This window comes from Mixophyes fleayi, chromosome 6 (assembly GCF_038048845.1).
Source record: "Mixophyes fleayi isolate aMixFle1 chromosome 6, aMixFle1.hap1, whole genome shotgun sequence".
NCBI classification, from domain to species: domain Eukaryota; kingdom Metazoa; phylum Chordata; class Amphibia; order Anura; family Limnodynastidae; genus Mixophyes; species Mixophyes fleayi.
In genome coordinates this window covers 204,598,656-204,613,881 of record NC_134407.1, presented here as the reverse complement: position 1 = coordinate 204,613,881, position 15,226 = coordinate 204,598,656, and the positions used below count along the sequence as shown (strand labels likewise).

General features: G+C 42.6%; 1 protein-coding gene across 1 annotated transcript in view; it reads right to left on the bottom strand.

Moving 5' to 3' along the window:
- Positions 1-15,226, bottom strand: part of DNAH9 (dynein axonemal heavy chain 9) — a 215,430-nt gene that overhangs the window by 94,743 nt on the left and 105,461 nt on the right. The window contains exons 38-41 of the mRNA XM_075178154.1: positions 14,691-14,898; positions 5,734-5,899; positions 4,616-4,718; positions 2,395-2,634 (exon numbers count right to left, since the gene is read on the bottom strand). Coding sequence (XP_075034255.1) covers positions 2,395-2,634; positions 4,616-4,718; positions 5,734-5,899; positions 14,691-14,898 — 717 coding nt within the window. The remainder of the gene's footprint in view (positions 1-2,394; positions 2,635-4,615; positions 4,719-5,733; positions 5,900-14,690; positions 14,899-15,226) is intronic.

Here is a 15,226-nt window from a genome sequence, read left to right as displayed (position 1 = left end):
TTTCTTGTGACCTACAGATTAGACCCAAATCTAATTAGTTTCCACCTGTTCTGAGGTTTGGACCCAGCTTTCCAATACCACCGCTCTGCCCACTACCCAGCAGCTCTGGCCAGTGGCATAGGCCAGGGGGGATCCATCCACGGCAACCCTGATCTATAGGAAGAGGTCAGGGGTACCAGCCCAGGTGCACCAGCCAGGGGGTACACTCGCAGTGTAAGTTACCCAGAAGGAACACGGTTCTGGATGCCGTTAAGGAGTCCAGTGGTGGCAGCAGCTTAAGCCCCTCTTACTGAGGTTAGATGGCGCACTTGAGATAAAGAAAGAGAACGGTGGAAAAGAAAGCCCAGCCGGTTCCCAGCAACAACAGATAGGGTGGCATAGGTGGTCCATCCTGTCACAGTGTTAATATATCCTGTGTGCAGATACCCATTTGATTTGTGGTAATAATAAGCAATTTATATGCCCTGTAATTAAATCATCCTTTTAAAGAAAGACTACAAGTTAAAACAGAAGTGAAATTTTTACGTACAAAGGTGTTTAGCTGTTGAATGTGAAGGTTTGCTAGCCGTTGTTTACCACGATGATTACCAACAGATTGCTGTCTTCTGCCCCATCTGCGATCAGCTGTCTCATGGCTCTGTTTGTATCATGCTACCTTACAGGATTAATGTCTCATGTAAGTACTCAGCGGTGACTAGGAGGCCCGACACAATTCTCCTTGTCAAAACAAGTTGACAGCTCCCTTCATTACAAATAGGCCTATGCTAATTGTCTCATTACCACGCGGTCTAAAAGCAGAGCCTCAATTAGCGTTGCTAATGAAGAATGATATGAGAGTGTCCCTGCATTGTGAGATCTGAGTATGTATTAAAACACCAACCCACAATTCTCTTACAAAATGTTGTTTGAAAATAAATATCTCTAGTTTTGGTGATGTAATGTGCCCCACGAACTGCTTAAGAAGATCTTGGTTATGGACAAACAGGACCATGAAAAGTAGAGGTCTTCTCCCTATTTTGTTGCTGGTTTTGTAATTAAAGTACTACTAGAACACTGGCCTTAAGCAGCATTAGACAAAAGTCAGACTGTGTTCTTATACTCCAGTCTTACTAGTCATGTGAGCCCCTGGTGACATCACATGATCTCTACATACAATATACATATATACACAACGGAGATGGACATGACAACTTATGGCTGCCCTCACTGGCAGAGCCGTAACTTAGAATTCTAGCGCCTGGGGCGAGAAAGACAAATGCCGACCCCCATAGCTCTTAATTTTAACCAAATTAACCTAAAATATTCCTAAATTGCGCCCCCCTTCAGCGTTGCGCCATGGGCGGTCGCCCCTGTCACACAGCCCTAGTTACGGCCCTGCTGTATGTAGAAGGTTAAAGAAGAATTTCAGTTAAAAATGCAAGTTATTCCTCTATTGAAACCACCCCACCATATTCACGAATAGACTTGGAATCTGTAAATATATCCCACTCTTGTTGGAACTCTTTAACGAGGCAATATCCCAGTGCACTTCTGTGCTGTGGAAGATAAAAGCCACACAAAGAAGAAAACTGCTGAAATAAGTAATTTGAAGTATCGTTTCAGTAACACATGGTTTAGAATTAGTAGAATCAAGTCGGTTTCACTCAGATACAAGTAAGAAATTCTTCTGGTTTGGAGCTGAGCTCACACCTAGAACTAGCGCTACATGAGTAGTTTAGAACACAGCACCTTTCCATACAGACGGGCACAGCATTCAGAAGCCGCTGTATTGATATATACACAGCAGCAGTGGTAAATCTGAGTGGCCTTATCACACAAGAGCAAGTCAGCTGCTGTATTATCACAGCTGAAGCTCTTCCATGTAACAGAGAAAGCGAGTTTAACCTTCATCACTGCGCATCACTAAGAGGGCTTCAGAAAGCTGGCATTTTAAGACCCTCACGTGATGCTACCCTAAAGGTTCTGTTTGCATTTCATTGATTCATCGACAAGCTCACTGGGAAAATGGACTAGATTAGGAGTAGTTTTTCAGTTTATTCTTAGTAGTGGCAAGAGATGAATATCTAATATAAAAAAGTACCAGGTCTCTTCATTTATAACTAAATCTAAAATAGAAATGTGAAGGACTCTTTTGCAAACCAGTTCTGAGATGTCAAACCTTGCATGACTCCCATGAGAAAACAACCCTAGAAGTGACTATTTACCAATAACCATCTCCATGTACATGATATTTAGGTGACAAGAACTGCACTGAAAACATAAGAGACTGACTGGAGCCACCATAAATCTGTTTGCTTGATATAAAATCTCTTTCTAAGACTCTGGACCAACCCAGAAGTTCCATGAAGTGAAGCTTGTAGACAACTCAGCTGTGACACAACATATAGCACCCACCTGGAATATGTTGGATAGGTCCCTCAGGTTGAAGATGTAGTGGAACTTGATGGCTGTGGGTAGGAAGGTTGAGGTCACCTTCTGATGCAGAGACAAGGCTAAGTTAATCAGCTGCTGGGTAGTCTTCTGCAGAGGAGTCGGGAAGTTGCCCACCTTCAGATGTTGAGTCAGAATGCTGCTATAGATTGTAGACAGAGCATCCATGCCAGGGAAGGACAGAGCAAACACACTGAAATGTCTCTGCAGGAGAGTAAACAATAGTAAATCTTTACTATTTGACATTTTTATTAAAAAATATGTGCACGCAAAAAAACAAAATTTAATACTGATTAATTAAATGTCCACCATCAATAGAATAATAACACTACTCAAGTAGTTGAGTGGAAAACCCTACCACCAAACATCTCCCACTGAACATATTTTTTACCAGGTATCACTGACTGGTGGAAAGCTTAACAATTTCACATCGAGGGGTAAATGTGTCAAGCTGAAAGTGTTCCGGCGGGTTTGAAAAGTGGAGATGTTGCCTATAGCAACCAATCAGTTTCTAGCTGTCATTTTGTAGAATGTACTAAATAAATGATAGCTAGAATCTGATTGGTTTTTCAAACCCGCTGGAAAACTGTCAGCTTGATACATTTACCCCCTAATGTCAAAGAAGCCTTCCCTTAGCACTCGACTTTTTGGAAGGCTGGCATAGTGCCAGGTGTCTGTGCTCCCAGAGGTGGACAACCAAGCAGTTTTACAAAGCGGTTTATTACTTGATGCATGAATTGAATGGTCTCTTACAGAGGACATACATGCTACCAATGATGACGAGGAAGAAGGCTACACAACCCTTATGAAGTGAATAATTGCAAGCAATGACTGAATGTTTGGAGATATCACTGGAAGAATTAATGAATGCAAGATTACACTGCACAATGAGATATCTAAAACTATCATGGTACCCAGTACTCTTATGCAAGAGCGGACGGGTGCTCAAATCTTCTTCGAGGGGGAAAGAGACAACTCAGCTATAAGTGTAGAGGCACCACCTTTTTGACATATACGTCTCTGTCGGCCTTCTGCCAATGAAGTAAGACTTGGTTATCTTTATTATTGGCAATCATGCTTCCGTGCAGATGACTTATCAAGGCTTCCCTAATCCTTGGCTGTACAAGAGTCCTTTTTTTGGTGCCCATGGAAGAAAAAGTTTACTTATCGCTCTGTGCTCCACCATTGACCGGCACAAAAGGACGTAACGCAACTCAGACCATTATTTTGGTTGTTTTTTATATCTTGCTCTGTAGCAAACAGCAGTTCTAGCCGTTGTACAGCCCTAACAGGCAGCTCTGCCATTTCAACACAAAAAAAATTTGCTTTGGCTATTTGGACAATATTAGGACCTGTAGGAGGGAACCATTCCTTCTCATGCTTGATGCATGTAATTCTCATAAATATAACTATTTCTAATCTGAAATGTTCTTCATGAGGCTGTCTGCTTCAGGGAATAGAATAGTTCTTTCTTTCTCCATTGAGGGTGTTCTATTCTTATTAAGGGTGTTATCCCCCTCTGGGAATTCACCTCCCTTCAGTATTACAGTGGGGGTCCCTCTCCATTAATGTAGAGTTCAACACTATGAATCATAATCTGACAATGCAAAATGAATAGACACACCAGTCAGAGGGTTTTATCAGAACAATGTGCATGCACATGTATATACGTGTATTGCATATATAAATTCATCTGACTACTTGCAAAAGGACTCCAAGTTGTGGCTTAATTTATGAACTACTAAGTAATTGATGTTAAATGAAGGCTGCTTGCCTCAAACCATACACTGCCCTATAATAGGCTGATTGACGTTACAGCAGCCCTATTAGTCACTTCTCCACGATAAGGGAAGTTGCAGAGAAGTCACAGTCATAGACCTAGTGGAAGAAAGCAATGCAGAAACCTAGCACTGACTGGATGAGATAGAGGACCTGGACTCTGCTTTCTCCTGGCCAGTGCTTCCCCAGCCATTGCCTTCTTCATCTGCATACATGATGGTCTCGTTTGAATAGACCAGTTTATTGGCATTAAAGCCAAACCAGCCACTTGTTTGAAGACTTTAATATGTTAATGTTGAATGAGACACCCAGTTATATCAGAAATATCCAGAAATACATGATAAAAGCAACTTCATGGTCAGTATATGTCACCCAGAAAACATATGCTGCATGAAGGTGTATTCACCTGTAGTCGGGGGTTGATGGTGAAGCTCCCAGAAGTGGGATTCATACAGGACACGTACTGGACATTCATTATTTCTTTCATTGTCAGCTTGTTCCGGTCGTACCTTATTTAAAGCAAAACAGTAATGAGTGATGAAAATTATTTGTACTGTACTACACAGGAGAATGAGTGAAATGGCTACAACTCTGAGCTAATTTGTCCTTTGTAGCTCTATACTGATGCAACACCCGTCCACTAAGTTATAATATCCAGCACTGTAACATACATGTAACTGGATTGCCTGAACTATATGTACATACGTCTTATCCTCACCAGCTGCCGTATCCCCCTGATGTCTAACGCTATATCCAACCAGACGGAGAACGCCGGCAGAGGGACGCCCAGTTCCGCTTGTGTACAGCAATCTCTGGGCTATAAGACTTTTGTAATAACCGTGATAGGATACGTGTCATATATAATCATACTACTAAAGAGAAATACATAAACATAGAATCTGTTATGATCTAGGGTCCTCACTTTGATGGGATATTCCACTGACAGCTGGGGAGGTATAAAAGGACAACCCCAAAAGGAGTCCGTCTAGGAATGAGGAGCACAAAGAAACATTCCACATTCCATTGTCCAGTTATGGAAGTTGGCTTCAATTTTTTTATATTGAGTATGTCCTCTATAAAACACATTACTGAACAGTTTGTGTTTGTGAGATTATTTGAGGGTATATAACTGTGCTGTGATTTTTACAGTCCCACCCTAACCATTTACAATCACCTGTTCTTTTCCAGTGTAGGCCACATGATATTTTTCTTGGAGGGGGATCTCAAACATGGTCCTTGTTCAACATATAGAACGACGTTTATTATAATCTGAAATAGGACATCAGAGTCCTAGCATAATTCTTGCCATAAACTAATCTATGACTGGCTGGTCAATGTGAGAAAACAATTGTTGAGCCAAGTCACCCTGTTTTTCATTAATACATTTTGTTTTAGCTATATGGTCAAAATGACTAAACAGGACAACGCCTGAGGATCAGAAGGGTCAACGTCCAAACCTAATTATTAAATCTTACACTAAGCCTCTTCTCTCCCCACAACCAAGTCCAAATCTACGATCTTTACCAGTGTCCATAGTCCATGTGTTGGCGGATGAGCGTGTGAGGCTGGACAGTCCCATATGTATCAACCTCTGGCATGTTCATATCGTCAATAAAGTAAATCAGTTTCTTGGTACCCGGTGGACCGTAATTCCTGCCAGATTTTTTCTCTAGCGGCTTCTCTAGAATAGCTGGATGTAAAAAAAATAAAAATAGATCTCCTAAGATGTTAGGCAGGAAAAAAACATCTATATACAGTATAATATGACGTTCAATAAATGGAGCTGGCTGTACAAGAAATGAAAATAATAATTACAAACCATGACAACTGACAGAATTCTAACATCTTAATTAACAAACTAAGAGCATGGTATACCATTATGTGTCTTAGTAAATGTCAATGAAATTAATGCAGTATTTCCTTCATTTTGTCTGGTTTCTGTCTAATTAATTCCCAGAACAAAGGCATCTCTGAGTCATTTAAGAGACTACAAGCAAAAAAAACTGCAGCACAAATGGTGTTGTGACATCACATGTCTAATTTCTGTCTTTTTCTCACTGATAGAGAACTGGACTTCATCCCTATACTTCTAAAGAGATGTATTTTGTGCATCCAAGTTGTGATTTTGTCCAATGTAACAAAAAAAGAAGCTTTAAACACACAACTGGTGCCTTTATAATACGGGATGATTATTCAATCAATGATCCGATCATGTAACACATATTCAAACATGCAGATGGGAAGAGCCTGCTGAGCACATACCGAATGGTGGATGAGAGAAGGGCAATACCAGCCAGACCAGTTTAATTGCTACATGCGTAACTTTGCAGGGATAGCGGCAGCCAGCTCACAGCATTTCAGAACCGCCTGTGTTTTGCTCCTAATGAACTGCGGTTGAGCCATTTGTTGAGCAAACTGAGTCCAATTATTTTAGTTTAACTTGTTCTTTTAAGGCAGACTTTCTGTGCCTCTTGAATGTACAAGGTTCTTACAAACAGTGACACAAGCACATACTTTTAAATCGAGGCACTTATAAGTCTGCTAGTGACCCATAAAACATATTCAAGATAATAGCCAGACTGAGATGTCCAAAACGCTGCAGAGAAGTGCAAAATAAGCAAAGGCAAGATTAGTGGGGTGTCACGTTCCTGCATCGGTAGCTTAACCTACATTTGTACAAAGAGTGGTAAGTGAGGAGCACAAAGCTAAAAGAAGAGACATGACAAGCAGGGTTATGTCTGGCATATAGGCCTCATGGGGGGTACAGGCAGTAGTCCAAGCAGGGCCGGACTGGGACTAAAAATAAGCCCTGGCATTTAAAGCACACAGGCCCACGTGTTGTGGGCTCCATGCACTATATTGTTGCACACTGATGCTGGCGCAGTACAACATGATGTAGTATGAGTGTGTGTGTGTGGGGGGGGGAGGGGGGTATTTATTTCTCCTAATGACCCTCAACATTACATTATTAGCACCCCAATTACATCAATAAACACCATGACAATACATTATTAGTACCCAAATTACAGCAATAAATAACCCCCCACACACACTCTTACTACATCAATCACCCCCAGATTACAGCAACCGGCATCATCCCCCACATTACAGCATTCAGCATCACCCCCCACATTACAGCAACCAGCATCACCCCCCACATTACAGCGTCCAGCATCACCCCCCACATTACAGCATCCAGCATCACCCCCCACATTACAGCGTCCAGCATCACCCCCCACATTACAGCATTCAGCATCACCCCCCACATTACAGCGTCCAGCGTCACCCGCCACATTATAGCAATACCCTCTCCTACTTATTAGCAATACTAAGCACCAAACACACTACAACACCACCAATTATACAGACGCCACTGTAGGAAACAATGTTTTGCTTTTTTCAAATCTCCCACAAAATAGCAACAACGAACAGAGTACTTACACACACATATATGTAACAGGTACCCTATTCCCTCAATTAAATAGTAATGGCAGAATTTTCATGAATCATTCCACATGAAATAAAACTAACATATATCTAAAAAAAACATAACTATTGAATGATCAGTTGAACCCACACGGCCGCATTAAAAGTATTTCCATCTACAGCAAAATGTCACAGAAAAATATTTTTGTTTTACTACAGTAATTGGATATGCGTCTTTTCTATTCATTTTAAATAACACAGTATATAAATTAAGGGGGATAGAGGAGGTGGGTGAGAAATAATTGGATGTGATCCATCAGTTTGATTAGATAGGAAACATCTAGATTATTTACCTGGAGGCGTCTACCGCCTTGACTCACAGGCAGGGCTGACAAGAGGAATTTTGGGCCCCGATACAGCAACTTCTTTGGGCTCCCGTCATATTCAACAATGAAAGACTTGCCTTTGGCAGAAGTTCATATGATGCCACACCGTAGTGTGCCCAGTTCATATTATGCCACATCGTAGTGCCCCACGGTCATATTATGCCACATAGTATTACCCTCAATTCATATTTGGACATGCAGAAGTGCCCACAAATCATATTATGGCATAGTAGTGCCCCCAAATCATTAGTAAAGCTCAGATAAAAACTCATTCACAAATAAAAATTGGTACAGCATATCAGATACTGAGTGTGAGTCTCCCAAAAGCAGCTTAATACATCATTTACAATGCAAACAAAAATAGATATATTGACACAATTACAGATAAAATTTATGACAAGCAATGTTTTTTCCTCTTAATTAAAAATCTCTGTACAGATAAATATGCAAAAAACTTTACAGCGCAATAATGAGCAATACATAGTGTTAAACATTATTGGATACGCTGTAGTGTCCCCAGTTCAAGAAAGGATGGTTAAAAACATATTGCACACGAGACAATATATGAACTTACCTGATTATGGCATCCTGTGTTCTGTTCTCCTACTGGGCGCGCTGGGCGAGGAGGGATCAGCAGCTGTCAGCTCACACAGGCAGTCGGGAGCAGGAATAGAGGGCAGTGGTCGAAGCAGAAATTTAGGAGTGGGGGTATAGAAAATATAGGTGAATGGAGTATGAAGGCTTGTTTTTTTTTGTTTTTTTAACACTTGTCCCCTCTGTGCATTTCCATTCTTCATTACTACTTGTGTTTTATGATGGCTGCATCCCTGACATTCCCATTCTTAAGATGTCTCTCCCTTTACACTTTCTTTTACCTATGCCCCTGCACCATCTTCTCCTTTGTCCCTCTCACTTAACCCCCTGCACCACCTTCTCCGCTGGCTCTCACACATCTTCCTGTACCACCTACTCCCCTGGCTCTCTCACACGTCTTTCTGCACCCTCTACCCCCCGGCTCTCTCACTCCTCTTCCTGCACCCCCTACCACCCTGGCTCTCTCACCCCCTCTCCCAGAACCCCCTTCCCCTTTGGCTCTCTCACCCCCTCTCCCAGCACCCCCTGGCTCTCACCCCCTTTCCCAGCACCCCCTTCCGCTCTCTCACCCCCTTTCCCAGCACCCCCTTCCGCTCTCTCACCCCCTTTCCCAGCACCCCCTTTGGCTCTCTCACCCCCTTTCCCAGCACCCCCTTCCGCTCTCACCCCCTTTGGCTCTCTCACCCCCTCTCCCAGCACCCCCTGGCTCTCACCCCCTTTCCCAGCACCCCCTTCGGCTTTCTCACCTCCTTTCCCAGCACCCCCTTCGACTCTCTCACCCCCTCTCCCAGCACCCCCTGGCTCTCACCCACTCTCCTAGCACCCCTTGGCTCTCACCCCCTTTCCCAGCACCCCCTGGCTCTCACCCCCGCGACACCCCCCCCCCCCCCGAAAATCGCGGCACCCCCGCGACCACCCTCCGAAAATCGCGGGCACCCCCCGAAAATCGCGGCACCCCCGCGACCCCCCCCTCCGAAAATCGCGGGCACCCCCCGAAAATCGCGGCACCCCCGCGACCCCCCCCCCTCCGAAAATCGCGGGCACCCCCCGAAAATCGCGGGCACCCCCCCCCTCTTCAGTAAAAAAAAAAGCAAATTAGAAAAAAAAAACAGGAAACTCACCAGTGTAACTGGCTGCACAGCATAACGGGGAAGGGAGCTGGGGAGCGCGCAGCAGAGGTAGCTGGTTCCTGGAACCACCAGCCGCCAAGAAGACAGGGGGAGTCGGGCCGGCCCATATAGCCATCGGCCCTTCTGGCATTTGCCAGAAGTGCCAGATGGCCAGTCCGGCCCTGAGTCCAAGTGGAAATGTAGAAGTGGAACTATGAAAAATGTAATATGAATGTAAGTGATCGTAATGTGATAGTGTTATAATGAAGGCAGCAGGAGAAGTGGCGGTATGGCATACCACCGTATACACCCCCACTTCAATCAGTGTATATATATATATAAATATATATATATGCAAGTGAATGGAATGTGATAGTGTTATAATGAAGGCAGCAGGAGTAGTGGCGGTATGGCAAACCACCGTACACACCCCCCACCTCAATCAGTGTGTGTGTATATATACACACACATATATATATATATATATATGTATATAATGTAAGTGAATGGAATGTGACAGTGTTACAATGAAGGCAGGTACAGGTAAAGTACAGCTGATAAATGTTAACCTTTATTATATTTTCAAGTGAACACTACACTTTTATACTCACATCACTCAACTGATAATAAGACTTTTTTTTACATATTGTTGTAACCTTTTCTGGGAAAAAAAATCTAAATATATTAGAGTTGTTTAATCTAACTTGTAAGCTGGAGAATTCAGCTTACATGTATGGAGTGAGTGTGAATATATAGTACCCCTTAGAACCTCCTTTGATTGTACACTACAATAAACTGTGGCAGGCAGCCAAGAATACTGGTAGTTTTTACTCTGTTCAAACAATGTCACCACTCTCAGTAAATCAGTAGTAATGCAGACAAGCTATGTCATGGGCTTGTTCACAGCTATGCACTATTAATGCGCATTTTAGCCATGAACACCTGAAAAGCGCATTAAAATAGGATGAATGTAGTAGGCCATGGGGCACTGCTATAGGGCGTTACGCCTCTGGGAGAATGTTTGTGTATGTGGCCATTTCCATCATTGCTTTCTAGCATTTACGACGTATTTCCCATGCATTAAGTGCTAGCAGTGCAACAAATTGTATTAGTAAAAGTACAAAGCATGAAAAGCAGATTGAGAACGCTTTAAAAATGCATCACTAAAATTTGTGTTAGTTTGCATGCGTTTTTCCCCGTTTTCATATATCTGTGAATGAGCCCTAAATGCTGTGTGTTAACTAGAGATGCTGGGGCTAGGTTTCGTAAAACCGAGTCCACCTGAACACATTTTCGTGTGCCCTTGGAACTGAAAACGAGGAAAACCTTATTGTTGCATCGCCAGATCTCGTTAGTTTTGGATTCTATAAGTACCGTCCGCCACGGAGATTCGGCGCAATTTCACAGACAGACACTAAAGGGGTAGCAGGGTTTTTGGCAGTCTCCAGTGCAGTTGGGCAGCGTCATTAATGAAAGAGAAAGAAGAGGGATGGCAGTGTTCTTAAAAGTCTCCAGTCACATAGCTCTGTGCCATAGCTCACACAGAAACAGGAGAGGTGGCAGTGTTCTTGCCAGTCTACAGTGTCAGGGTCATTGCTCACTGTCATTGCTGAAACAGAAACAGTAGGGGTGGCAGTGTTCTTAAAAGTCTCCAGTGACATTGTACTGTGCCATAGCTCACACAGAAACAGGAGAGGTGGCAGTGTTCTTGCCAGTCTACAGTGTCAGTGTCATTGCTCATTATCATTGCTGATATAGAAACAGTAGGGGTGGCAGTGTTCTTAAAAGTCTCCAGTCACATTGCTCTGTGCCATAGCTCACACAGAAACAGTAGGGGTGGCAGTGTTCTTGCCAGTCTACAGTGTCAGTTCCATTGCTGAAACAGAAAGAGTATGGGTGGCAGTGTTCTTAAAAGTCTCCAGTCACATAGCTCTGCGCCATCGATATGGATTCACATCAGTCCACAGAAGACCAGGAGCACCAAGCAGCTGCTGGCATCAGTCATAATGACAGTAATCCCTATACGTCATCAGCTAAAGCCTATGTTAAAGTGTATAGTGTTTTTAAGTCAGGGAAACAAAAATGAAAAAAAAAAAAAAAAAAAAAAGGTTTTACCTTGGTAAAGAAAAAAAGACCTGTAATCAAGGCAATGTAAACTGCAGGAAAACATAAAATTGCCTACACACGCAATGGCAAGAAAAGAATCAGGCCTTTGCCTTTCTGTACGAGTGCTAGTTCTGCAACTGTCAGTCAGGCATCTTCTTGTAAGGTTAGTCATGACGATGCAAGACCTTGTCATTGAGACTCAAGCAGTGGTGCCCAAATACACGAGGAAGGCCTTTGCCTGCAATTACATCAAAGTACAGAGACTTCACTAGTGGTGGATTCCACCGGGGATAATTTAATATTGTGTGAGGATGATGTACACAGTGCTGAGGGTGAGGATGATGACAACAACATCTTGCCACTGTAGACTTCATTGACAGCACTGTTGGGAGTAAGGCAGCTAATCTATTGGTTGCTTGTTTTGTGGGTTCCCAAACAAACCAAGCACTTCTGCCACAAATGTGTTGCTGGAGTGCTTGGTTTGTTAAATCTGTACATGTCCTTTTCAATATCTTACAGAAGGGTGGCTGGGTGGGCCCAAGGACAATTCCATCTTGCACCACTTTTCTTTTCTGACACTGCACTGCTTGGCTATATGTCTGTGTAGGCCAAGTAATGCTGCATGACTACACGTTGTGGCTGACTTCTGCCAGAAGCCTATATAACCCACCTGCCATACGGAGTGAGGGGTGTGGGGGAAGGGGTAAACACACACCAATTTAGAGAGGTCCTGTCACCAAGTTCTCTGATGTCTTGTTAATGCTTTACTACCTGGAGTAGCAAAGAATTGGGGATTCCCACATGCTAGAGAGCATTAAAACTACTTTGCTCTTTATGTGCTACGCTCTCTCTCTTGCACGCTTCCTCCAAGCTGTTCAGTAGGAGAGCTGTGAGGTATACAAAACATTGAACCAGGAGCAAGAATAGTGTAGTCCAAATAGCATAGTCTTGGAAGGCAAGTTTTCTGGCAACTGTCAGCTCACTCCTGGACCATATTTTCTATACCTGAAAGCTCTCCTGCTGTACAGACAAGAGGAAGCCTGCCCAAGGGAGCACTTGAAGAGTGCACTGGATTTAATATGCTCTCTATGGAATAAACTGTTTTGTTTTTGCTACCTACATAGTGCACAATACTCTATGCAGTAAAGCAATAAAATGACTCCACATAACCTGCTTACAGGGCTCCTTTAGGTTATGTTTATTCACATTGGCCTTGTCCAATATAACCAGGAAAACAGCTCTGGTGACAACAGCACAAATTAACTCCTAACAAGCAATATACAACACATAAATATGACAACATGACTCGCTATGGTAACATACTGGTGTGGACTTCAGTATAGAGAACCTGGCTGGATAACCCAAATGATTTGGTTAATTGAAAACAATCCAAACAGGAAAGAGTTGAACAAGACAATATATGGATCACAGCATTTGAACACTATTTAATGTCAAAGAAGCAAAAACAAAATTATCTATCATCTGTCATTACTAACTTCAAATATGACCTATAATCCACTGCAATAAAGACTATGTTATAACACTGCCATCCAGTGTACATATTTAGTATTGCATTCAGATTGTGCTCAATACCGCACCTCATTTACAACGTGCCCTTGATGTGCAGCACAAATCACCTTGGTGTTGCAGCGGGACGCAAAGATGGTCTACTCAGCGCACAACAAGGCGCACACCTGCTCTGCACTCTTGGGAGACACCTCAACGATGTGCACCTAGGTGTGCGGTAATCTCACTCCACAAGATGCAACTCGTTTTTGCACTGATCCACAAAATTATATGCCCGCTCCGCACTTAGGAAGGAATGCCCTCACTCTGCCCCATTCCTCCCCAAACTGCTCATCTCCTGCAAGAACTGCTGCTATTTTGTACTGGACCTGGCCGTCTTATGCTTTGTAAATAAGTCCCTCTGTATTCAACATTGTGCTATACCTCCGACATCTGCTATATGTAGGATCTGCCATCTACTGCATGCAAATTCAATATTGTATTGTTACACTCACAAGTGACAGGCGATGTCATCCTGTGAGTGACAGGTCTTGGTGATCCTTACAGTGACAAGACATCTACAAAACCAAAGCCTTATTTAGACAATGTTGCTCCCTGAAGCTTGAAGACAACATTTACCAAACCCATCGAACCCTGATTTCCACTGCAGCACTGTTAGAAAGAGTGCAAGAGTATTTTATTCCTGCGTCATCACAAACAACAACTCCAATGGCCCTTAGTGATTATAATGGTGCTCATATAAAAGAAAAAGGTCAAATAGAAAAAAAAAAATCACACAATAAAGGTTACTTCCCTTTCCCTGTCTAACTAATCAAAACTGTACAGAGCACTAGTATATTTCAAGCCTGTCATTCAGACATCTCAGGCTTCTATACATGATTCAAGATAAAGAGACAACACCCTCCTAGGCAAGTATTTTCGGTAATTTGGGCTGGTAGGATGCAGTTTTAGCTTACTTTTGTTATAGTTTTCAGTTCTTTGACTCTGACATACATTACTATATTCAATAACAGGTGTATTGCTTTTTACATTTGAAAGCTGTCCCTGTAACCTTCAAAATAGTTTGAGCCATGCAGAGCTATTTTATGGATCACTGACAGCTCATTTGTGTCAGCGTGCTCAATTTCTGATGTCCTTAGTTACCAGACCCTGCAGAAGGCACATGGGAAAAGGGAACATAAAAGAGAACAGCCCCCAGGTGGTTGGAAGCCTGTATATTCACACTGGTGGCACTTATCTAAAAGAGATAATGGTCTGTATTTACTCTAAATTATACTACAGATAAATGTTCGGCTAGTAGTCAGTCAACAATGGCAGCCAGTCCCCACATTACCTTGTAGCATGGCTGATGTAGTGTAGTAGTTGAAGGGCACGTTCTTGATTAAATACTCATCGGGATCGAGAGAAGATAGTTTTTCTCCAACCAATACCGATTTTCCTGTGCCAGCATTGCCGACCAACATAACCGGCCTCCTCTTCTCCAACAATTTGTCCATAAAATAACGAACTCTGATGGTCTCGTTGGTGTGAACTAAACAAGCCTAAAAAAACAACAAACATCTCATCCATGAAAACACGTTCTTGTAGAAAATATTATTAATATATAATAAATAAATAACGTATAAGCTGGTAGTACAAATGAAGTTTACACACAGGGGCGAACAAACATTAAAGAGATAGACTTTGGGTTGTAATCTGAGAAGAAGGCTTTACAAAAAAGGATTTAAAATAAGTACAAAAATCCCAATTTCTCAAATAACCACTTGTTTTCAAAACTGGCATGTCTGGAGATTAACATATTGCATCTATAGAACTTTGTGAATGTCTACAATGCAGGTAAAAGAGACGGTTTTCTCGGAAAGAAAACCA